Here is a 25,348-nt window from a genome sequence, read left to right as displayed (position 1 = left end):
CGGGCTGAGGCAGGGGGTTGGGGTGCGGGAGGGGGTGAGGAGTCCAGCTGGGGGTGCAGGCTCCAGGGTGAGGCCAGAAATTAGAGGTTTGGAGTGTAGGAGGGGGCTATGGGAAGGGGCAAAGGGTTGGGTGTGGGCTCCAGGAGGGAGTTTGGGTGCAGGAGGGATCTCAGGACTGGGGCAGGGAGAGGCGTGGGCTCCAGGCGGCGCTTACTTCTGGCACCTCCTGGGAAGCAGCGACATGTCCCTGTAGCTTCTAGGCGCAGGGATGACCAGGGAGGCTCTGTGCGCTGCCCTCGAGTGCTGGTTCTGCAGCTCCCACTGGCTGGGAACCGTAGCCAATGGGAGCTGCGGGGGTGGAGCTGGGGGGAGGGTGTGGACTCCCAAGCGCCTGCTCTGCAGCTCCCATTGGCCCGGAACCGCAGCCAATGGGAGCTGCAGGGGTGGAGCTAGGGGGAGGGTGTGGAGTCCCAAGCGCCTGCTCTGCAGCTCCCATTGGCCGGAACCGCAGCCAATGGGAGCTGCGGGGGTGGAGCTGGGGGGAGGGTGTGGAGTCCCAAGCGCCTGCTCTGCAGCTCCCATTGGCCTGAAACCACGGCCAATGGGAGCTGCGGGGGACGGAGCCAGGGGCAGGGCGCCTGGCCACCCCTGTCCTAGAAGCCACAGGGACATGTCGCTGCTTCCCAGAAGGCGCCTGAGGTGAGTGCTGCTCGGAGCCCAATCCCCGAACCCCCACTCCCGTGCCCCAGCCTGCCTGGGGCCGACCAGACTGGTAATGGCCCTGTCAGCAGGGCTGACCGGAGCCACCAGGGTCCCTTTCCAACCGGGTGTTCTGGTCGAAAACCGGACGCCTGGCAACCCTAACCCAGGCAGCCTCCTGAAGGATAACAGTCCTGTCTGTGTCCGGGGTAGGGGGATTCATTTTCTTTTGCAGGTGGGTGTGAGGTGGCGGGGGATGAGGTAGAAGAATTAATAAGCGATGGCCTTTCTGAGCTTCACCTGATCAAAGAAGACAAAGAGGCCTGGTAAGCATGCCCCTGCTGCAGGAGGAGCTAAGAACAGGGGGCACATTTGGGCCACTGGGCGGCATCTTTTAACCCTGTAGTCAGCCCATAGACGCCCCATGACCAGTGCTTTAGGAACACTGCCCGGCCAGATACCAACGGTGGCGGTGCATGATATAAAAATACAACAGTCCAAGTACAGAACCCCATCTGTTGATTCAGTCCCCCAAAACTGCCTGGAGGACTAATGTCCTCTGGTCATTCCCAGAGATAAGCGCCGCTTGGGGAGTGCCAGGGTGCGTTCATCCCCGCCGCCCCAGCCACGTGCCTCCAACCTGAGCTGGAGGCAGTAGCCCTCAGGGGGAGGAAGGATGGTCCAGTGGTTAGGGCACTAGTCTGAACCCCAGATTTAATTCCCTGTATGACTCTGGGCAAGTCACTTCATCACTCTGTGCCTCAGTTTCCCATCTGTACAATGGGGATAATAGCCCATGACCTGCCACACAGGGATGTTGTGAGGATAAATACATCACAGGCAGTCAGGTGCTCAGATACTGCAGTAATGGAGAACCATATAAGATACATGCCTCTGTCTCCCAGGAGTCGAGACTGCAAATTAGTCCCCATTCGGGGATGTTTTTGTGCTACGCACTCTTGGGAAACTGAACTGATGCGGCCAGCTAATGACACACAAGCCACTTAATGAACAACCAGTCTGGCCACTCCTGAGTTGGATTCAATCTGAACTAGCAACTTCGCCTGTGTGCTGAGTAGAGCTAGTCAACATTTCTCATCAAAACAATTTTTCACCAGTATTTGTAGAAAACGTACAGTTTGGTTGACATTTTGTTTTTGAAATGAAAAACAGGGACCTGGAACATTTTTTAGTAGAAATATTTGTCTTTTTTGGGGAAAAAAATTGGTTTGGGGGTTTTGAAAACGGATTATTTTTACTGATCATGGTTTTCGAAAACCAAACATTTTTGGTTTCATTTTTAATGAGGGATAATGAAACATTTTCAGGGATTTTATTTCTGAAAAACAATTTGGTTTTTTGCACGTTCCTGTGAAAAATAATTGGTGGGTTTTGACCTGCTCTAGTATCGAGCGGGCCCATCTCACAGTCTTGGACTTGAAGACCCAGAAGTTGAAATAGAGGGGGCCCTCCTCAACGCAGCCCTAAATGGTAGCAAAACATCACTATAGTGAGAGTGCTGTTGGGTGGACAATGTGATGGTACTTTACTCAAAATCCACTGACAATCCTTAAAGCACCCACAATCCCACAGAGACTCAATATTTCCAATAAAAGGATGGAAAGAGAAAGAGTTAACACTGAGAGCTAAATTGTAGTAATTAGGCTTCAGAGTCAACACCCAACTGATATGAATGGGGATAGTTCATGTCTCTCAGAACTCAATCTCTGTAGACTCAAGACAACGGCACGGCATTAAGTCACACACAGAAGCTTTTCCTTGCAACCATAAGGGGTAGAAACGGGATCCCGTCTGCACTACAGGACACCTGACTGAAGATGCTTTCCCCCAGCTCAGCTGCATCCAACACACTTTGTATCTGTAATGTGGATGGGATCGCACTGAGTTCCCGTAACTGGGCTAACGCTGGTGCTGGCTCTTAGTTCTCATCTAGAATAGTGAGTGCGCAACAGAACTTTCCCCGCCTGCGGTGCATTCGTAGGATCTCTCCCACGTGGACACACCAAGTAGGCGCAGTGGTTGAAGCTTTTCCCACTGTCAACACATTTATCAGGTCGCTCGCTCGACGTGTAATAAGGTTGGAGCTGTGACTGAAGCTTTTTTTTTTTCCTGTGTTTTTTCCCCAAGTGGGTTGTCCGATTGCCATCAGGGACCACGCTGGCATGGATACTTCTCCCGCCCTCGGGAGCTCTCTCTCCCCGTGGGCACTCTCTGATGTTTCAGAAGGCGCAATCGCCGTGAAAACTTTTCCCAGTCGGGGCAGCCATCGAGTTTCACTCCTGTGGGATGCTCTGATGTGCAGGCTCTGAGCTCTGACAGAGGCTCTTCCTGCAGTTGGGGCATTGATGGAGGATCTCTCCTATGGGGATGCTCTGAAGTTCTTTTGGAAGATTTCCCCACATCTATAGGATCTCTCTCCGCCGTGGGTTCCCTGACGTATCACTGGGAGCCCCGTCCACATTCAGTGCTTCCGTCTCTCCGTTGTACTTCTCCTTAACTAAGGACTAAACGCTCTTCAAGTTCCTTGAGACTTCCTTCTTCAGGAGTGGATTTCTCCTCGCTCTTCCTGGGTGGGTTTCCCTGCTGCTCCTCCAACCTGCCCTGATTTTTGCTGCTTTCTTCCTGGCAGATGTTCCCCTTGCACCTTCTCGAGACTGTCCTGTGTGGTTCTGCTGATTCAGGATGTCCTGGCTGGGGAGTTCACCATCCGGTCACCTTCTGCGCTGGTGCCTCTCAGGATCTCCCTCCCCCCAGAGATCTGGGAGTCATGGCTCGTCCCCTCGCTCCATGCATGAGATCAGGTTGGGTTTAGGGATGGGGGATCCCAGTGAGGCCACAGTCACATAATTCTCCTGCATGACTTCCCTGTAAAGGGCTCAGGCCAAGTTCCAGCCATGCCCCGTGGAGAAATACAGCCACTTTGGGGCTGCTGCAGCCACGTCCCTTCCCCATCCTGTGGGAGGACAGGACGATCTGGAGTGAAACTTGGACACTATTGTGCAACTGGCTGGAGATTTTAGTGGATTCTTGTGTAACTTATGCTCCAAACCCCCATGGCTGGGGGGATGGGAGGGGGAAGATGCTGCCTGGCTCCTAGTGCCCCCAGACTTGGGGGGAATCCTCTGCAGTCCTTGATCCAGAGGGGTGCTGTGGGGCTCATTTTCCCCTCTCCCCTCCCCCCCCAGTGCAGCAGGCCCTGCTTTGGCTGCTTCTGATCCTATGGGTTGGAGACTCCCCTTCCCCAACTCCAAACCCTTAGCCTTTTGCTCCTCTCCCCTCTTATCTGCCTCCTCTTCCTCCCTGTCCCTCCCCAAGCTTTGCTCTGCCTCTGCCTCCCCTTTCCCTTCCTTCCCCTCCCCTTGCACCCCATCTCCCCCTTGCACCCCATCTCCCTTCCTTCCCCTCCCCCTGCACCCCCATCTCCCCCTTGCACCCCATCTCCCTTCCTTTCCCTCCCCTTGCACCATCTCCCCATCTCCCCCTTTCACCCCCTTTCCCTTCCTTCCCTCCCCCTTGCACCCCATCTCCCTTCCTTTCCCTCCCCTTGCACCATCTCCCCATCTCCCCCTTTCACCCCCTTTCCCTTCCTTCCCTCCCCCTTGCACCCCATCTCCTCCTTGCACCCCTTTCCCTTCCTTCCCCTCCCCCCGCACCCCATCTCCCTTCCTTTCCCTCCCCCTGCACCCCATCTCCCCCTTGCACCCCCTTTCTCTTCCTTCCCCTCCCCCTGCACCCCCTTTTCCTTCCTTCCCCTCCCCCTTGCACCCCATCTGACCTTTCCCCAAGAATGGGGGTGTTTGAATTTACAGGGGGCTGGTTGATCAGTGTGGGGGTGGATGGGGGAGTTGAACGGGGGTGTGGTGGGAAATCCCTGTCACCCTCATCTCCCCCTCCCCCCTCCGCCACCTGAGCCCCGCCCCCGGGCGGGTTTCCAGTCAGGCGCGGCGCGGGCAGCCCTCTCCTGGCAGCGGCCTCCGCGGGGTCCTCGGCCGGCCGGGCCCGGCTCCCCAAGATGGCGGCGCTGGCGGGGCCGCGGCCCGGGTTGTCCGTGTGAGGCGGGGACGGAGCCGCCCGGCGCCCCGCGGAGCCGGCGCGATGCTGCGACCCAGCGGCTACTTCCGCGGCATCGACTGCCCCTTCCTCGGCGCCGGCGGCCGGGGCCCGCCCTGCAGGAGGCCGCACTGCCACTTCCGCCACCCGCCGGCCGCGCGCGGCGCAGCCCCGGAGCCCGGGGCCAAGCTCGGCGCAGGTACCGCCCCGCCGGCTCCCCGGGACCCCCCCCCTCCCCGCGCCCGGGATCCCGCCGCCCCCGGCCCCGAGCCGCGCCCGGGCCTCGCGGGGCCTTGGGTCCCCCGAAACCGAGCGACGGGCGCCGCCCCCCGAAATATACTGACCGGTGCCGCCTTTCCCCCCCCCCCGGTATATACTGACCGGTGCCGCCTTCTCTCCCCCCCCCCCCGGTATATACTGACCGGTGCCGCCTTCTCTCCCCCCCCCCCCGGTATATACTGACGGGTGCCGTCTTCTCCCCCCTCCCCCCGAAATATACTGACCGGTCCTTGCCCCCGACCCGCGATATATAGTGGACCGGTGCCTTCTTCCCCCCCCCCGAAATATACCGACTGGTCCTTGCCCCTCCCCCCCAAAATATACTGACTCATGCCGCCTTCTCCACCCCCCCCCCCATGAAATATGCTGACTGGTCCTTGCCCCCCGCCCCGCGATATATAGTGACTGGTGCCTTCTCCTCCCTTCCCCGAAATATACTGACTGGTGTCTCCTCTCCCTGAAATATACTGAGTGGTCCTTGCCCCCTGCCCTGTGATATATAGTGACCGGTGCCTTCTCCACTTCCCCCCCCCCCCCCCAAATATACTGACTGGTCTGTCCGTCCCCCCCATATACTGACCGGCGCCTTCCCCCCCCTGAAATATACTGACCGGTGCCGCCTTCTCTCCCCCCCCGATATATACTGACCGGTCCTTGCCCCCGCCCCACGATATATAGTGGACCGGTGCCTTCTCCCCCCCCCGAAATATACCGACTGGTCCTTGCCCCTCCCCCCCTAAATATACTGACTCATGCCGCCTTCTCCACCCCCCCGAAATATGCTGACCGGTCCTTGCCCCCCCGCCCCGCGATATATAGTGACCGGTGCCGCCTTCTCCCTTCCCCGAAATATACTGACTGGTGTCTCCTCTCCCTGAAATATACTGAGTGGTCCTTGCCCCCTGCCCTGTGATATATAGTGACCAGTGCCTTCTCCCCTCCCCGCCCCGAAATATACTGACTGGTCCTTCCCCCTCCCATATACTGACCGGCGCCTTCCTCCCCCAAAATATACTGACCGGCACCTCCCTCTCCGCGATATATACTGACCGGTGCCTTCCTCCCCCACTGAAATATACTGACCAGTGCCTTCCCCCCTCCCGAAATATACTGGCTGTTGCCGCCTTCTCTCTCTCCCCCCCGATATATACTGACAGGTGCCCCCACCCTGAAATATACTGACAGGCGCGCGCCCCCACCTCGCGATGTATACTGACCGGTGCCTTCCTCTCCCACCCTGAAATATACTGACTGGTGCCTCCCCTCCCCCCCCCAAATATGCTGACTGGTTCCTTCTCCCTCCCCCCTCCCAATATACTGACTGGTGCCTTCTTCTCTCCCCCCCCCCCCATGTAGTGACTGGTGCTTTCCCTCCCCCGCCCTGAAATATAGCGACCGGTGCCTTCCCCCCCAAAAAAATGTAGCTACAGATGCTTTCCTTCCCCTCCATGAAATATAGCGACAGATGCCTTCTTCCTCCCCCCTCAAAATGTAGCAACAAGTGCCTTCCCTCCCCCACCCCACCCCAAAAGGAGCGACAGGTGCCTACCCTCCTCCCCCCCACGAAATGGAGTGACAGATGCCCTCCCTCTCCCCCTCCCCCCAAAAGGAGCAACAGATGCCTTCCCTTCCCCCCTCCCCCGAAATGTAGCGACAGGTACCTTCCCCCCTCCCCCGAAATGTAGCGACAGGTGCCTTCCCTTCCCTCCTCCCCGAAATGTAACGACAGGTGCCGTCCCTTCCCTCCCCCCCAAAAAAGGAGCGACAGGTGCCTTCCCTCTTCCCCGAAATGTAGCGACAGGTACCTTCCCTCCTGCTCCCTGAAATGTAGCGACAGGTACCTTCCCTCCCGCTCCCTGAAATGTAGCGACAGGTACCTTCCCTCCTGCTCCCCGAAATGTAGCGACTGGTGCCTTCCCTCCCCCCCTAAAATGTAGCGACAGGTGCCTTCCCCCCCAATGTAGTGACGGGTGGCTTCCCCCCCTCCCCAATATAGTAACAGGTGCCTTCCCTTCCCTCACTAATATGTAGCAATTGGTGCCTTCTCTCACCACCCCCCCCCCCAAATATAGTGACAAGTTCCTTCTCCTCCCATCCTCCCTCAAAATTTAGTGGCAGGTTCCTTCTCCGCTGCATTCCCCCCAAATAATGACAAGTTCCTTGTCTCCCCCCAAACATGACAGGTTCCTTCTTCTCCCTCTCCTCCCAGCATAGGGATAAGTTGCAGCTCTCCCCAGAGTGACAGCTCCGTTTACCAGTCTTCTTCCCCCGTTCCCAGCCCTCACTCCCCAGTGAGAGCTCCATGTATCGCCCATCCACAGTCACCCTGTCCCTAATTACAGGTCTGCTGAGGGGACAGTTTCCTTTCCCTTCTTAACTGAAACCCCTCTCAGGGTAGCCCTCACCCTGTTATGCTCCAAGGGTCCTTTCTTATTCATCATGGAGGTGATAGACATAGAGGAGACCTGTTAAGTCACCTGGTCTGTTCATCCTGCTGCTTTTGTGACCTTTTCATAGACCTAGGCTTCGCAGTCAAATTTTATTTTGTTATAATTTCAATGGATACACTTGAGGTTGGTTTTTAAGCATCTTCTTTGATTGTTATCAATTTAAAACTTCCCAGTTGTGCAGAATTATGGGTTTGAAGCATTTTTTATTAATTTAAATGTTCACAGTTGTGGGAAATTATGGCGGGGGGGTGGTGTCAGACAGTAATTATTTAATGACAGTAAATGTTGAGGTTGAAAAGGTTAAAGCTTTATAACAGTTAAAAAATTAATTGCCAACATCACAATGTGCAAAAAAAAAAAAAAAAATCCAGTGTTGATATTCTTAAATCAAACTCTAATCAGTTCTCAAGCTGCGTTTTTCTTACTTTGCCTATCTGTACATTTCGATTATTATCGTTAGAAATATTTGTCCATCAGTTTGTGTGCATTTTCAAATGAGCCTAACTGACTTAGGTGCCTGCGACCAATTCTCTGCCCCCACTCCCCAACCTGACCCAACTTTATTCAGGTATTTGTGCAGTGGTATGTGAAGCAATTTTTGTAGTACGTACAGCACTTAGAGTTCCTTTTGGATGATAGAGGATCTATACGTTCATGATTGTATGATGTCTGAAAGATAACCTTGTTTTCTTGATCATTCTTCTTGTGAGGGATTCTTTTCAGTAGAACCCTTTTATATATGTGGATTTGGGTTGAGAAGTGGAGAGTAATTATAAATCGACTCCAAGGCACTGCCTTTAATAGGAGGCCGCTGGCACTGCTACTGTTAGCGTGTGTAATGTCTTTAAGAACAAAGTACTCTAGTTTTAAAATCTGGGGGAGGGAACAACCCTTTTGTTATAGCTCATTTGATCTGAGATGGATTTAGACTAAAGAGACTATGCTTTGATTTAGTATTTCCTTTCATGTGCAGTATTGTAGTTCCCCTGATCTGTGAGGTTACATTTAAAATTTACGCTAGAGGGTGGTGTTTTCTCTGTTGTATTCTGACTTTCTTTAGCAAGCAACCAACTTTTTGAGATCAGTTTCTCTTATTCAAGATGAGTTGCTGTCTGTCAATTAAATTGCTTGTATTCTAAAGGAGGCTTACAAAAGATCATGAAAACATATGAGGCCAGACACAATATCTCCTTTCATGTCCATGTCGTGATGTTTACTAAATAAAATTAAAAACTGTATATTTTGTAATCCTTGGGCAAGAAGAGCAGTGGAAAAAAGCAGCCTGCAAGCAAATGGTTTTTTCCCCCAAGGGTGCTATCAAGGGTACAGAATAATAATGCTCTAACAAATCCAGCGTATACAGGGTGTTTGCTTCCGAGGTTGAGGTCAACCATGATGCCCAAGGCGTACATTGGGCCTGCAATTACTAGTGTGCCACCCAAAAATATTCAGTAGTTTGTCCAATGCAGATCACTGTGCGGAGGGAGGAGGAGAGTGAGTCCGATTGACTGACTGCAGGCAGTTACTGAGGCCTGGTCCACACTAACCCCCCACTTCGAACTAAGGTATGCAACGTAGCTGAATTCGAAGTACCTTTGTTTGAACTTACCGCGGGTCCAGACGCGGCAGGCAGGCTCCCCTGTCGATGCCGCGTACTCCTCTCGCCGACCTGGAGTACCGGCGTCGATGGCGAGCACTTCCGGGATCGATTTATCGTGTCTAGGCAAGATGCGATAAATCAATCCCAGAAGATCGATTGTTACCGCCGGACCCGGAGGTAAGTGTAGATCTACCCTGAGCTTTTAAAACAAGGGTCCAAATCATCTACTCCTCCATGCCTGAGTAGAAGATATGAACCCCAGGCAGACCTAGGTGAATGGAGGGCATACAAGGGAATACCTGCTTCATGGCATCATTCTCCTTCCCTCTTCAACTGCAGGTAGTATTGTCCCGCCCCCCCTAGAATTGTTGATGGGGGATAGCATTAAAATATCTAATTTACAAAGTGCACTCCCAGTGGGCTGGACTCCTGCCCTCTGAAGGGTGACAAATGGCGGAGCTGTGGTCTCCACAAGAAGAGCTTCTAAAATCTGCAGGTTGTAAAGGTGAGCCCCCTCCAGCCTTGCACAGAGGTTGCAAATGCCAGTCGTTCCCTCCCTGATGTGCAAGCACCCCAGCAAATGGAAACTTGGGGAGTTTTCTGTCCCCTTACTTGTAGGGAAAACCCATCTGATTTCTCACCGAGAAATTTCCCGTGAGCTTAAACACAAAAAGGAAGCTTACAAGAAGTGGAAACTTGGACAGATGACTAGGGAGGAGTATAAAAATATTGCTTGAGCCTGCAGGAGTGTAATCAGGAAGGCCAAAGCACAGCTGGAGTTGCAGCTAGCAAGGGATGTGAAGGGTAACAAGAAGGGTTTCTTCAGGTATGTTAGCAACAAGAAGGTGGTCAGGGAAAGTGTGGGCCCCTTACTGAATGGGGGAGACAACCTAGTGACATGATGTGGAAAAAGCTGAAGTACTCAATGCTTTTTTTGCCTCGGTTTTCACAGACAAGGTCAGCTCCCAGATTGCTGCACTGGGCAGCACAGTGTGGGGAGGAGGTGAGCAGCCCTCAGTGGTGAAAGAACGGGTTAAGGACTATTTAGAAAAGCTGGACATATGCAAGTCCATGGGGCCGGATGCACTGCATCCGAGGGTGCTGAGGGAGTTGGCTGATGTGATTGCAGAGCCATGGGCCATTATCTTTGAAAACTCATGGCGATGGGGGAAGGTCCCGGACGATTGGAAAAAGGCAAATATAGTGCCCATCTTTAAAAAAGGGAAGAAGGAGAATCCAGCCTCACCTCAGTCCCTGGAAATATGAAGCAGGTCCTCAAGGAATCCATTTTGAAGCACTTGGAGGAAAGGAAGGTGATCAGGAACAGTCAACATGGATTCACCAAGGGCAAGTCATGCCTGACCAACCTGATTGCCTTCTGTGATGAGATAACTGGCTCTGTGGATATGGGGAAAGCAGTGGATGTGATATATCTTGACTTTAGCAAAGCTTTTGATACAGTCTCCCACAGTATTCTTGCCAGCAAGTTAAAGTAGTATGGATTGGATGAATGGACTATAAGGTGGATAGAAAGCTGGCTAGATTGTCGGGCTCAATGGGTAGTGATCAATGGCTTGATGTCTAGTTGGCAGCTGGTATCAAGCGGAGTGCCCCAGGGGTCTTTCCTGGGGCCGGTTTTGTTCAGCATCTTCATTAATGATCTGGATGAGGGGATGGATTGCACCCTCAGCAAGTTTCCGGATGACACTAAGCCGGGGGAGAGGTAGATACGCTGGAGGGGAGGGGTAGGATCCAGAGTGACCTAGACAAGGCCTGGCTTGACAAAGCCCTGGCTGGGATGATTTTGTTGGGATTGGTCCTGCTTTGAGCAGGGGGTTGGACTTCTTGAGGTCTCTTCCAACCCTAATCTTCTATGATTCGGCCCATTGAGGGGTACTGGATACTGAAGTATATGAATAGTTGGAGTAGAAATATTAATTTCTATTTATTAACCATTAGGGTCCATTTGTGCAGTAATAGAAATAGTGCCCGGTTTGAGGGGCGTATCTCTAAAATATTGCCTGAAAGGTGGGTAAGTTACTGGGGGTGATGTGTAGTACATTTGAAATAGTATATCAGATATGCCTTTTGGGAGAAGGCATTGTGTGAAAGGTTGAGCGCAGGATTGGGAATCGGGAAATCCTGAGTTCTAATCCTGACTTTGCCGCTGACTAGCTGGGTGACTTTAAGTGAAATGTCTTGCCCTAACTTTTCCATCTGTAAAATGAGGGCAATATCCACTTGGCACATTAGAGGGCGTGTGAGGATTAATGAATGTTTGTGAAGTGCTTGGAAAATGTAGGAAGCAAAGAACTGTCTTTTTCCCCAAAAAGCATTGCTTTCTAAGCTATGGTTTGGGAGAAACCCCCCCCCCCCCCAAGCTATTTGTTCAGTTTTTCTGTTTTGTGAAAGTCTAGAGCTTGTTTGAGCTGAAAAGTCATAAAGCATAACAAAGATTTTGTTTGTGAACATTTAAAAAAGAAAACCAAACCTTATTTCTACTTGACTTTTTTGATCAGGCCAAGACCATGCTCAGAAGCCGGGTGCTCTCTGTCCTGGTTTCAAAACCAAGCTACAATCCAGCTATGGATTTCTAAGGTTCTTATCACCTATGTGAGTCTGCTATCAGAGTAGGATTGAAAGAGCAGAAGTTTTAGCATCTAGCCTGGAAGCAGTTACATTAGAACAATACATACGGATAGTTACATTGTGTAGAACAGCTGTATGGTAGTGGACCAGGCTAAGCCATGAGACAGTCTCTTTGCTAAACAAAGATCAAAAACCTGTGGTGGTTTCTTGTACTGTGTGGATTATATGCTTAGAATGCTTCCAAGGACTTTGCAAATTCTTTAGATTTAATACACATCCTTGAGAATTCCTTTAAAGGAGGGAGTATAGTCTAGTGATTAACGCTGGGGACAGTAGGAACCAGGACTGTTTAGTTCTTTTCTTGACTTTGTCACTGATGCAGTGTGCCCTTCACTTCATGTCTCTGTTCCTCAGTTTCCTTATCTGTAAAACAAATACTTACCTCACAGGAAGGTTGAGGGTTAATTGTAAAATGCAAGAGGCTTAGATTGTAGAAGTGCAGGGTAATAATAAAATACAAGAGATAACTTAAATATTAAAACAACTTGGCAGTCTCCCTTTAGGAGATGCTGCAGAACCTTCCATTTTGGCAAAGCCTTTCAGTCATCACAAGAACGACACAATAACCCCTCCTTCTACCTGCCCCCTTCTCCCTAAAACCCCCTCCCAAAAACAAGCATGGACACCCAAAATTAATAAATCAACCAACCAAAAACCTAACCATACCCCAAGCAGAAATTTTAATAAAGCAAAAAGGGATTCATGAAGTCGCCTAGAAACTCTGCTATTGCCAATCAGTTTTACATAGAAGGTTCTCAGTTGCTATGGTGATAGAAGCAGCATATTACCAAAATATACAAAATATTAAAGGATAAAACTATTAATAGAAATATTATTACTAAATTTAAAGAGTGTCAATGAAAATACACAGTTTCCTGCAGTGTATGTATTGGAAACTTTGTAGCATTTTGCTAAAGTAAAAACCAAGAAGTTAAATTAACTTGGTTTTTGTGACCTAGCTCAGTTAAATGAAGAATTGGGGAAGGGAGAAATAAATTTAAATCCTTTGTTTTAAGAACTGACGTGTTAGTAACACAATTGAGAAGTTTAAGACACTTTACTTATCTCTTTAGGTAGGATAGGGAGCAGAGAACTAGCTGGTGCTTGCATGGAAAAGCTTGATGACACACCCCTATGCATTTCTTTCCTATACATTTAAATTAAATACTTTTCTTAAACCTGTTATAAACTTTCGGAAAGAAGTGAGTGAAATGCACACATTTAAAAACAAACAACAAAACTTGATTTCCTTGTGGAGGAAAAAACATGAATAGCGAGACAGTCCACAAAAGCATGCTGCGAATGCAAAATATTTTCCTGATTCTGCAAACACTTACATGTGTGCTTAGCTTCACTTGTGTAAGTAGTCCCAAGCACATGCATAAGTGTTTACAGGACTGAGGCCTCTGTTTAATCTGTCTGATCTCTCTGGTTTCTAATACATCACATATTGCAATGGCATCTGAATTAATACTCTGTGGGCTTATTACGTTCAGTAATGACAGGTTTCAGAGTAACAGCCGTGTTAGTCTGTATCCGCAAAAAGAAGAACAGGAGTACTTGTGGCACCTTAGAGACTAACAAATTTATTAGAGCATAAGCTTTCGTGTGTATATATATCTCCTCAATATATTCTATATGCATCCGAAGAAGTGGGCTGTAGTCCACGAAAGCTTATGCTCTAATAAATTTGTTAGTCTCTAAGGTGCCACAAGTACTCCTGTTCTTCTTTTTACGTTCAGTAACATATTTTGGGAATGCCCTTTTTATTTTTCCTAGGAAACTTTTTTTTTTTTTGGGTGCTAACTGGAAAGGGAAATAGAATGAACAGAAATGGTAAACTTTTCTCTTGGAACAAATGTGGGCTGCGTCTTCACTACAAGCGAGGGGTGTGATTCCTCTGCTTGTGGGGACACACTTGCAGTAGCTCTCATCACGCCGTAATGAGTATAAATAGCAGTGTAGCCACAGTAGCACGTTTAGCAGCAGCAGAGGCATGGGCACTGGTTTTAGGTGGGTTTGAACTTGGCACAGCTAAGCGTTCTGTTGCCCGTGCTGGTGCTGCTGCAGCTACACTACTGTTTGTACTCCCACTATCATGTGGACACGAGCATGGGAATCACACCCTTAGCTCGTAGTGTACATGTAGCTGTAGACTCGAGTTCAGATCAATTAAATGCAGGCTTTGATTGTGGATGTTCATACTTAAGTGGATTCCAAGACTGGGTAGAATCTCTTGACAAGGCTCTCTAAAGACTCTAGAAAGTCATGCTGGCTGGTAGCTCCAAAGGCTTAGTCTCTGTCAGCATTCAAGAAAGTAATTAAAAAAATACTGGCAACTTAAGATAGGTAATGATTACAGCTGTGATTTGTGAAATGAAGACTGGAAAGCCACTTGACAGACCACTTGATAGCAAGGTCAAGAGCATGTCTTTTCATTTAATAAACTGATCTTAATATTGGTCTTGCAGTACTCAGAGATGTCTTGTCATTTCATTAAATTGCCAGACGTGGTAAATCATGTAGCAATGTTACACGGCAAAACAGTTGAGATTTCAACAAGTTACTTGCCCCTTGGAATGTTTTATTCTTTTGTAACGTCTTTCACTTCCCTGTGAATGGGGAATGTCAAGATATGGAGCTTTTTAAAATACCTCACTTTTCAGAGTGGCTGCATGTAGTGCCCGCATTTGGTAAAGATGCAAAACAGTTTCCATTCAAACGTCTGTTTTCACATGTTCATAACTTCCTAAAATGTTTATTTTGGGGGGAGGAAATCTTCCATGTTTGATCTCTGCTAGAATGTGAAACTTACTTGAAGCAAAATTTCTTCAGCTGGTACAGACATGATGCGGTCTGCAGTTCCTGGAAGCATTATTACTGTGCCACCTTTTGCAAACGTGCAATGCGTGTGCCCCCAGGGAAGTCTCCACTGGTGGAGGCAGATCCCTGGCTCTTCCCACTCACTTGGGAGAGATTTGTCCTGCTGTCACAGCTAACCTCATGAAGTCCTTGTGCTTAGATTCATGCAAGGACCAGATTATGTGCAGCCTCTTCTCAGGGCTGTAGGGTTGTGGTGGAGAGGAAGGCTCATTGTGTTGTTTCTTTCTCCCCCATACCCTCTCCCTTTTACACTTGCATAAAACCAGGCACAATCCAGCTCTGATTGTTCTAAAGCCTTTTTTGGCAAGTGTTCATTTGGAAGCATTTATTCAGTACTATCAGAGGCTGTTATCCTAAATTTATTTTGTGCATTGTAAAAGGTCCATTAATTAGCCTCCAATCCTCCAAACACGTACGTGCATCCATAGCTTTACTTAGGCAACTAGTTCCATTGAACTCACTAGAACTATGTTTACATTTTGTAATTTTGTCGTCAATTGAGATCTGCCTCTATGATGTTAAATGGACACACTTTTAGGTCATTTAGGCTCAGTAATTAGATTTTGTGCATGCTTTTTAACAAAAAGGCTTTTATAGATCCCTCTAATTAGAAATATTTTGCTTCATATTTAAATGGTTCCCCTGAAATTTTCACAGATCAAACCTTGCGACATTGCATTAATGCATGAAAACCAAGAAGTGAAATTGACTAGTCAGTTTTCAGTATCTAAGTTGAGTGATATAAAAAGTAAGTAGAGTAAATATTGAAAATAAATTAGATTTTTAAAAATTCCCCTCGGTGATATTAATAACACTGATAAGGGGGTTGGGCAGGAGGAGGGAGAAACTGTCGTAGAAATGGTAATTTTGCTTTAGAGTAAATGAGGGTGGGGGCGGGACTTCAGCAAGTTTCTATGTCCTGCCCTCCTGCCACAATTATCTTTGGGACCCAGAAGGTGCTGTCAGTGTACTGGTCAACAGCACATTGTGACATAAGCATTTGTTTGAGTGCCTTGACTATACAAAATAGATATTAAAATCCTCAAGCAAAACATGAACAAATATCTTCATTATTTATTAACCGTGGAGAAATCAGGTAATTCTTTGAAATTTTTATTATTGTATATTTGGAGTTGGCTTGTGAGTTGATGTGGATTTCAGTACATGAAGCAGTTATAGAGAAATGCTTTCTACAAGCAAACTTTTGTCTATTGAAGTATTTTTTGCATTAACATCATATTCTATCACTCAGAATAGAATTACGTCTAAATAAATAACTACCCAAAACCTCAGTCCTGTTCTGGAGGTTATAGATACATAATATTTCCCATATTTTTAAAGATCTGACCCTTTTCTGAGAAGCTAACTCATCGGTTCCATGCTTAAAACCACTTGAAGAATGTTGTACTTACTAATTGTGGTATCTGGAAAGTTTGAGCGGCAGGTGTTTGAAAATAGTAAATCAGTTATTTTGTTCTAATATAGGCTTTGAGTCAGTGAAATGTGTGGTGTTTTTTATACAGTTTGAGTTTTGTTTTTAGTCAAACTTTTTCATAGGTAACTTGATTTTTTTTTAAAAATCTAACACCCTCAAGTTTGAAAACTGCTCTTTTTATGTCAGTTAACTTTAGTTTTGCTCTTCTAGAAGTCAGAATTGCTGACTTTCCACTGAAGTACTACATCTTTTTAATTAAGTGCTGCACAAGACATAGAAAAGAAGGTTGTTTATACCCTAAAGAGTTTAAAAAATAAAAAGCAGATACTGAGAAGAAAGGACATAATGAGAAACCCAGAGGGAGGAATTGACTTTGAAGATTAAACAGAGAAAAAATTGTTGCTTCTGGTGGCCGTTGTGGCAAAAGTGAACTTTTAGGAGATACTTGAATGAGAAGAGAGGATATCAGAATATTTAAAAGATTCTTATTTTGGTTCTGCTAATTGTAACGTCCTAATAATTATTTGAAGTAGCTGTCTTAAGTTGACATGCCGTTTCTGTAGTGGGCTCTGAAAACTTTACAGGTGCTTTTGTTTTCTGGAATCGGAGAAAATTACTCTCAGCTCGTGCTTTTTCAAAATAGTTAATTTAAACTTTATTTTTTTAATACTAGAGGGAAAATAATTGATTTTAAGCTAGGCCAATTAGAGGTCTTTAGATTTCCTTTTTAAGAATGTAAACGTATTTAAGATCCTGTCACAGGGCGTAAAATAGTTACCAAACTACTAGTCAGTCTGGTACAAAAGATTAGGGGTAGGAAGGTCACTTTGATCCAAGGGCAACAGTCCCAGTATTTACTTGTCTTCCCTTTGTGCACTCTTTTTCTGTTAAGTACACTAGCACTCTTTAAATATAGTTTTATATTTAAATTCTTTGTGATGTTCTAGCCCAACTTTGAAAATTTCCTTCTTACTGAGAGTCTCCCCCTTGGAAAGATTTTTCCCTGCCATAAAGCTTGATGTTAATCTGGTGGTTTTTGTATACTTGTATCATTCACATCACCACAGCTCAGGGGCATTAATAACAGTTGCAATGGAAGGAGCATAAACTATTGTTTTTGTATACGCCTGACAAACAGTGGAAGCTGTCAGTTATTTTTTGTATCTGTTATTTTGACCTCTTGCATCTTTTAGCAATAAAGATTTAGCTGACATCGAGGAGGTCTGTGTGAGGCAGCATAGAACTCAGCAGCCTCTTTCACCGCAGTATTATCTCTGAAAGTGCCATGAGAGTAAAGCAAGCACTTGGTTAGATATGCCTTCTTGTGAACAGGAAGCAAAAAGAGAACTGTCAAGGAGATGTTCTTGGTAGAGACTGTTGACCTTGCTCGCTTTGGTGGCTTCTTAAGCCTTATCTTTACTAGGAAAAAAGGTGGCTTTTTACCATGTGTTAGTGAACGTATGGTAAAATATAGCATTTATTTTGACCTGCTAACATGTTAAAACCCTGCCTTGTCCACAGCAAGTTAGCTAAGATGGGAGGAGGAGATGCAAACTAACCCTTTTTTCCTAGTGTGGATGGTGGGACGCTGCATTCCATGTTCTTCATAGTGATACTAGTCTGATTAATTATATCATAATGATGTATTTTATGCAAGGTAAGGCATGTGAGGTGTCATTGGAAAGGTAATGGTTTGCTGAATATGATATCTTATTTGTTTGCAGGTATTTTTGTATCTGAAGTTATGAATATTGTCTGTGTATGTATTTCATGTGTAGCTAATCCAGGGCAATGCCCACTAGGCAAAATGCTCTCAGTCTAGATGGCTGGCTGGGAAGGGCCCATTCAGGTTAATGAGCCATTAGAAAGAAACAATAGGCCTTAGGAGAAGCTTCGCTCCCACCTGGTGAGCCTTCCTGTGAGCGCTCCAAACAGCCCGTGGGGAATGGCTGTGGGACATGTGACCAGGTCACCTGGTGCTGGACTCCATCTTGGGATGTCAGTATTTTTCCACTGACTGGTGCGGGAACCAAGCTTTGAAACAAAGGGTTCCTGCCATTTGCAAAAGCTATAGAAGGCAGGGGAGTGACATCATCTTGGTTGTCCACTGACTCACCACCCAAGAAGACTCCTGGAAACACCTGAGAAACAAAGACTGAACTGGGGAAAGTGCTGGACCCAGGCTAATGGGATTTTCAGCCTATGAATGGAACACATGGGGATTCCAAGCTTTAAACAAGCGTAGCTTGCCCCTTAAGAGTCTGCAGCCTGCTTGTGTCATCACTTAGAGTGCGGATCTGCTCTTCGTAGCCAGTCTATTTAGTTTATTTTTGCGTTTTTGTTTATCTGCTTTGATCTGTTTGCTATCCCTTATAATCACTTGAAATCTATCTTTTATAGTTAATAAACTTGTTTTTGCTTTATCTAAAACCAGCGTGTGGGAATCATAACTCGGGGAGAGAGCTGTTGCATAATCCCTCTCCACATTGAGGGAGGGGGGGAATTTTATGAGCTTACGCAGCACAAGACAGTATAATTTTGGGTTTATACTCCATAGGGGGTGTGTTCCTTAGGAGCTGGGAGGTGCCCTAGCTGAAGCCTTCCCATGCAGGGGCTGGTTAAAGAATCTGTCTGCATGTTCTGCAGCTGGGTGTGTGTCTACCTGTATGTATGCTGGTGAAAGTGCGGGCTGAAGCCTGGAGGGTTGGCAGCTTGTCAATAGCAGTACTGTACAGTGCAGAAGGGAGCCCAGGCTGGTGAGTCGGGGGGCTCAGTGGTACCCCAGTTCCAGGTAGCACCCTGGCGGGAACCCGTCACAGATGCACCCTTGAAGCCTGAGTTTAAAGGGGGCGCTGCCACTTTGAAATCTACTCAGTTTAAAACATAAGTTAAATAAATTAGATACTGTGTCTGCCCAGACTCCCCTGCCAATGATTTTACAATTACACTTTGCCTTTTTAAAAAATAATCGTGTTTCTCTGTTCCCTGTTGCTGTGTGAAAGATCCACACAGACAGGAGAAACTGCTTGTCTATACAGGAAAAAGCCTGGAACTTACAATACACTAAGTGCTGTCAGATGTGCTAGGTAAGCAAACTCGAAAAAATATAGCGCTGTTTCTCTAATCTTTCACTTAGACACATTCGGTGTTACTTGTAACAATAGTGTGTTAAAATCAGACAATTTAAGTGATTGAGGCAATTTTGTCAAATCTCTTGCTAAGGCATTGTCTTCTTTAATTCTTCTGTTTATAAATTGATACTTGTGTATGTTTGTAATGCGCTTGGATGCTATTGCATTAGGTGCACTGTCAGTGAATGAATAAACATGCAGGTAAGACTTGCACACAAGGAGCAGGTACATTGAATAAGAAGGGATACATTGTGAGTTTTCTGACTGCAGTTGTACTTTAAATAAAAAAAACCTTGCTTTCGGTTCCGCTTTTGCACCCCTTTCCCAAACCTCCTTAATCTGAGCCACTTATTTGAAATGTTCTACTATTAATTATTTTCTGCCCTTTAGGGGATTTAAGCTTCACCATTGGAGCTGTGCAAAGCTGTCAAACTCTGCTTTGGGTATTTGCGAATAAGGTCTTTGCCAGAAGTCACCATTTCCACCAGCACATACTTGTGGTGTTTTATCACTAAGTTAAACCTGCTGAGCCAAGCCTTTGTTGCTAGGACGAAATCTTGCCATTTTCACAGAAAAGCAAAGCCTCTTGTGAAATAATATCATCTTCTTGTGGGAATTGCCTTTCTTTTTCTAGAAATATTAAAGGCAAAGCTCAAAAATATTCTTCCAGTAGGGATCATTTTTTCTGGTAATTGCAGGGGTTGTTGGTATGGTCAGCACTAACACTGTAAACAGAAGCATGCTGTTAATCTAGCATAGGTGCTCTGACTGTAGCAAAAAGGGCTATTTTTCTGAAAATGTTTCAAACAGCTTCCTTGAACAGTTAGATGTCCGAGACTGATAGTCACTGTAATGAAAGACTGATGTCTTGCTTACAAGTCTTGCATTGCAAGACTTCAGTTGCCCAAAATTTTAATATTTCTGATTCCCCTGCAGCTACCTCTTAGCTCCTTTAGCTGGTGCTGCCTTTGAGAGCGAGATATGTGCTCCCCCTTGAGCGGTACAGATGCAAAAAACAGCCTGTTTTCTTCCAAAATTATAAACTTCAGTGGTAAGAATTGATCAAACAGCAGGGCTCTGTATTCTGAATAAAAAGCATGTTATAGATACACTCCTAGGTTGCCTTTAAACAAAGCATCTATTGATGCAGAATGATTCATTGTAAAATAAGTTTTTAAATCAAATAGGCGACCTTGTACTGGCTGCATTATGTTTAATAAATAATGTCAGTCTTTGTTTACTGTCTTCATCTGTGTTGCAATAACTAGAATGACCATTATACTGGAGAAGATGCTACAGCCTTTTGCTCCTAGCCTAAATGAAGCTGTTTGAATAACATTGCCATTGCAGAATTGACACCCCCCCTCCCAAACCAACAATACCATCATAACTACAACTAAGGGGGGGGGGAACCCTAACTTTCTGTGGAAGCCTGTTCCATGTTTTCTATTCTTCTTGCCCAGAAAAGCTGTTTGTTTTAAGAGGGATTCATTTCAAAGCACACTGGTTTCTTCTGGAATATATCTGAGTTAAGTAAATTTTCTGGTTTTAGTGATAAGCATTTATATAGGGCTATAACATGGTTTTTAAAAGGAATGATTTTTTTCTGTTTTACTTCCTTTTGATGCATTGGAAGATGTATTTTAATATGTTCATTCTAAGATGTATTTATTCTTAAAATAATTTGAATTTTTTTTTAAAAAGTGTCTTGATCATAATTACAATAACAAACAGGGAGTTGCTATCTCAAGTTTGGTTGCCCTGTGATATTCCTGGGAGGAATCTCTGTAACTTCTCATAAAAAAAGAGAAATTTCATTAAGTAATACCTTTTAATCTGCCCATTTTGTTTTAGCAGAATTATCATAGGGTTATTATACAGCTGAAATAGCAGAAACTAGATCACTTATTTTGCAGTTATCTTCCTTAACTATAAAGATTTTTCTTAAATGTTTTATGTACTGAACTGAAAGTAACAAATGCAAAAGCAAATGAAGATTTTTTCTTTTTCTTTTTGCATTTAATACAATGGCCAAGATTTTTAAGCATATAAAGTTAGGTTCCATATTAAGTCTACAATATGGTGCTTAAATAAGGGCTTGTCTACATTACCCGCTGGATTGACAGGCAGTGATCGACCCAGTGGGAGTCGATTTATCGCATCGACGCGATAAATTGACCGGCAAGCACTCCCATCGGCTCCGGTACTGCACTGGAGCGAGAAGTGGAAGCGGAGTCGATGGGGGAACGTCAGCCGTTGACTTACCACAGTAAAGACACCGGAGTAAGTAGATCTAAGTATGTTGACTTCAGCGACGTTATTCATGTAGCTAAAGTTGCGTAACGTAGCTCGATTCCCTGCCCTCCTCCCCCCAGCGTAGACCAGCCCTTAGTGGCCTGACTTGAGGCAGCTTATTTAGTTTGCCTTACTCTAGGCATTCCCTCTTAATGCACTAGAAATACAGCAAAGAGTTTTTTTTATCTGCAAACACATCACGACTGAAGGTAACAGCCCTAATTACTATAGTGGAGCTCACTTAAGCAAGTGTCTTATATAGGAATAAAGCTGATCAAATACCACATTTTCTGTGTAATCCAATCAAACCATCCACCGACACACAAAAGAGCTCTTTTAAGAGGAAATCTCACAAGACCCTTGATATTTTCAGGGTTTATTCTGTAGCTCACAAACTGATCATTCCACTAAAGTAACATGTGTACAAAATAAAATAAACGGATTTGTACATTAGAGTATCACAATACAAACTGCATTAGTCTAAAACCTGGTCGACACATAGGTTTTTGTACTGGTGTAACTGTTTCAGTTAAGGGGGTGGTTTTTACTTATACAGTCCTGATGCTGCCTTACACCACTGTAGTTTAGGGCATGGCTACACTTGTGAGTTAGAGCACATTAAAGCAGCCCTGGGCTCTCTAACTCCCGATACGTCCACACTGGCAAGGCACGTAGAGCACCCGGATTCCGTGGCTGGAACGCTCCTGGTAATCCACCTAGTCAAGACACATAACGCTGCACCCTGGCTGGAGCACCGCGGCGCCAGTGTGGATGCCCTGTCTATTAATGCGCTCTGATCGGCCTCCAGAAGTGTCCCACAATGCCTGTTCTAGCCACTCTGGTCATCACTTTGAACTCTACTGCCCTGACCTCAGGTGACCAACCGTCAGACCTGCCTTTTAAATTCTCTTGGAATTTTGAAAATCCCCTTCCTGTTTGCTCAGCCAGGCGTGGAGTGCTCTCAGCGAATCTTTCCAGGTGACCATGCCTCCACGCGCCAGGCAATCCCCAGTATGGAGCAATGGCGAGGTGCTGGACCTCATCAGTGTTTGGGTGGAGGAAGCTGTCCAGTCCCAGCTGTGCTCCAGCTGTAGGAATTACGATACCTTCGGGCAGATATCAAGGGAAATGATGGAAAGGGGCCATGACCGGGACGCACTCCGATGCAGGGTTAAAGTGAAGGAGCTGCGGAATGCCTACCACAAAGCCCGTGAGGCAAACCGCCATTCTGGTGCTGCTCCCGTGACCTGCTGTTTCTATAAAGAGCTGGACGCGATACTTGGGGGTCACCCCACCTCCACTCGGAGGACCACCATGGACACTTCAGAGCCCAGTTCAACAAGGCAGGAGGAGGAAAGCGGGAGCGAGGGTGCTGAGGAGGAGGGAGACAGCCCAGTATCCCTAGATGCGTGCAGCCAGGAGTTGTTCTCAAGCTAGGAGAAAGGTAGCCAGTCGCAGTGGCTGGGGCTTGGGGAAGGACAAACACCAGAGGAGGTGTCCGGTAAGCAGCTTTTATTTTGGGAAGGAAGTTGTTCGGTGTGGGCTCTTGGGGCGAGGAGGGCTAGGGCTGCATGCATGCCTAGATGCAGAATAGGGCGTTGATGTACTCTCTCACATCGCGGTTATCAGCCTCAGTGATCTCTTCAAAGGTCTCATGCAGAAGCTGGGCAATCCGCTTGCGCAGGTTCCTTGGCAGAGCTACTGTGCTCCCTGTCCCAGTCAGGCTAACATGTCCGCGCCACTGTGCCGTGAGGGGCGGGGGGACCATTGCTGCACACAGGCAAGCTGCATATGGGCCAGGGCAGAAGCCGCATTGCAGTAGAAGACCCTTCCTTGCTTCCCAGGTCACCCTCAGCAGTGAGATCTCTTCCCGGACGAACTCTTGTGGAAAATGTGAGGACAGTGTTCAGTATAGAGGCCTCGTGCAGCTGTTAGCTCTCCCCAAGGTACAGAAACCCAGAGGACAATACGGCCGTGAAACAATCAGTCCCCCTTGCCCCGGTGCTTACTCACCATTTTGGGGCTCCTGTGGGTTATGTGCGCTCGCTTTAGGATGGGCAAATTCTCCTATTGTGTAGACTGTGCTTGTCTTTAAGTACAGGCGAATCATTGCTCTGTCTGGTGTGAACAATGCTGCCTCTGTTAAGTGTTGCATTTTGGCTTTACAGATGCAACCTTGAGATCTCAGCCATCCTTGTTATCACCGTCCGAAAGACTCCAAAGAATTAGGAAGCGGCCACGTAGAAGCAAAGAGGACATGCTGCATGAAGTAATGCAGCAGTCCCTTAATGAAAATCAAAAAGCGCAGGAGTGGTGGGAGAGTGAAAGGAGGGTCCGCCAGCGGAATGCGGATCGCTGGCACCAAAGCATGGAGTGGCTGCTAAGCATCATGGAGCGCCAAGCGGACTGAATACAGGCGCTTGTAGCAATGCAGGCGGAGCACTACCACGCCTGCCCCCACCCCCTGCAGCCCTTGTCCCAAAACTCTTTCCCTTGTGCCCCCATGTCACCTCCAACCCACTTTCCCCCACATCTGGGTTCTTATCGCCACCAGCCGCCTCCAACACCTGTAGCTTCACCACCCAGCCCTGCAAACTACGACCCTTACCCACTGCACTCAATCCCCATCACCATGCAGTACAGCCAGCCTGAAGTGCAGCACTCATTGCACAGCACTCCAGACAGGAAGGCTGAGTATGATAACAGGACATATGCAAGTCTGTGATTGAACCAATCCCCACCCCACCCCCTGGCCCTTTCTGTTTCCCAAGCAGTTGTGTTTCTTTTCAATAAATGCATTTTCTTTTCAATAGATGGATTTTTTGACTTTGAAAACATTCTTTATTATTGCATAAAGTAAAAGATACCTTAGCCCAGGAGAGCAACAGGCACTGCAAGTCAGCGTAGCAAACACAGATTCCTACTCACATTGGAACCACTGCACTTCACTCCCGTGCAGGCCACCAGACATTACTGGTGCCTTTCAGCCTCAAATTGCTCCCTCAAGGCATCCCTAATCCTTGCAGCCCCCTCTAATCGCCCTGCTCTCTGGCTGTTCAAATTCAGCCTCCAGGTGTTGAACCTCCGAGTTCATCTTTCACCCTTCCCTTCACAAATGTTATGGAGGGTACAGCATGCGGATATAACCGTGGGGATGTTGTCATTGGCCAGGTCCACCTTCCCATACAGAGCGCGCCAGCGGCCCTTTAAATGGCCAAAAGCACACTCCACAGTCATTCTGCACCGGTTCAGCCTGTTGTTGAACTGCTCCTTGCTGCTGTCAAGGCTCCCTGTGTAGGGTTTCATGAGCCACGGCATTAAAGGGTAAGTGGGGTCTCCAAGGATCACAATGGGCGTTTTGACTTCCCCTACGGTGATCTTCTGGTCTGGGAAGAAAGTCGTGGCTTGCAGCTTCCTGAACAGGCCAGTGTTCCGAAAGATGCATGTGTCATGCACCTTTCCGGGCCAGCCTGCGTTAATGTCAGTGAAATGCCCACGGTGATCCACAAGCGCCTGGAGAACCATAGAGAAATACCCCTTCTAATTAACGTACTTGGAGGCTAGGTGGGCTGGTGCCAGAATTGGAATATGCGTCCCATCTATCGCTCCTCCGCAGTTAAGGAAACCCATTTGTGCAAAGCCAGACACAATGTCATGCACGTTACCCAGAGTCATGGTTCGTCTGAGCAGGATGCGATTAATGGCCTTGCAAACTTGCATCAACACGATTCCAACGGTCGACTTTCCCACTCCAAACTGGTCAGCGACCGATTGGTAGCTGTCTGGAGTTGCCAGCTTCCAGATTGCAATAGCCACCCGCTTCTTCACCTGCAGGGCAGCTCTCAATCTCGTGTCC

General features: G+C 47.2%; 1 protein-coding gene across 5 annotated transcripts in view; it reads left to right on the top strand.

The window, feature by feature from the left end:
- Nucleotides 1-4,682: 4,682 nt before the first annotated feature.
- REXO1 (RNA exonuclease 1 homolog) overlaps nt 4,683-25,348 on the top strand; it is a 73,981-nt gene continuing 53,315 nt past the window's right edge. The window contains exon 1 of one of the 5 annotated variants that reach the window (XM_065578384.1): nt 4,683-4,969. In XM_065578384.1, coding sequence (XP_065434456.1) covers nt 4,816-4,969 — 154 coding nt within the window. In that variant the 5' untranslated portion in view covers nt 4,683-4,815. Of the gene's footprint in view, nt 4,970-13,532; nt 19,153-25,348 lie in introns of those variants that run through there. The other 4 variants (XR_010594922.1, XM_065578382.1, XM_065578385.1 and 1 more) reach the window with 4 other exon arrangements.

The sequence above is a fragment of the Chrysemys picta genome, chromosome 25 (genome assembly GCF_011386835.1).
Source record: "Chrysemys picta bellii isolate R12L10 chromosome 25, ASM1138683v2, whole genome shotgun sequence".
In the NCBI taxonomy this organism is placed as follows: Eukaryota; Metazoa; Chordata; order Testudines; family Emydidae; genus Chrysemys; species Chrysemys picta.
The sequence above is the reverse complement of the archived record's forward strand: the minus strand, read 5'-3'. Positions and strand labels throughout refer to the sequence as shown.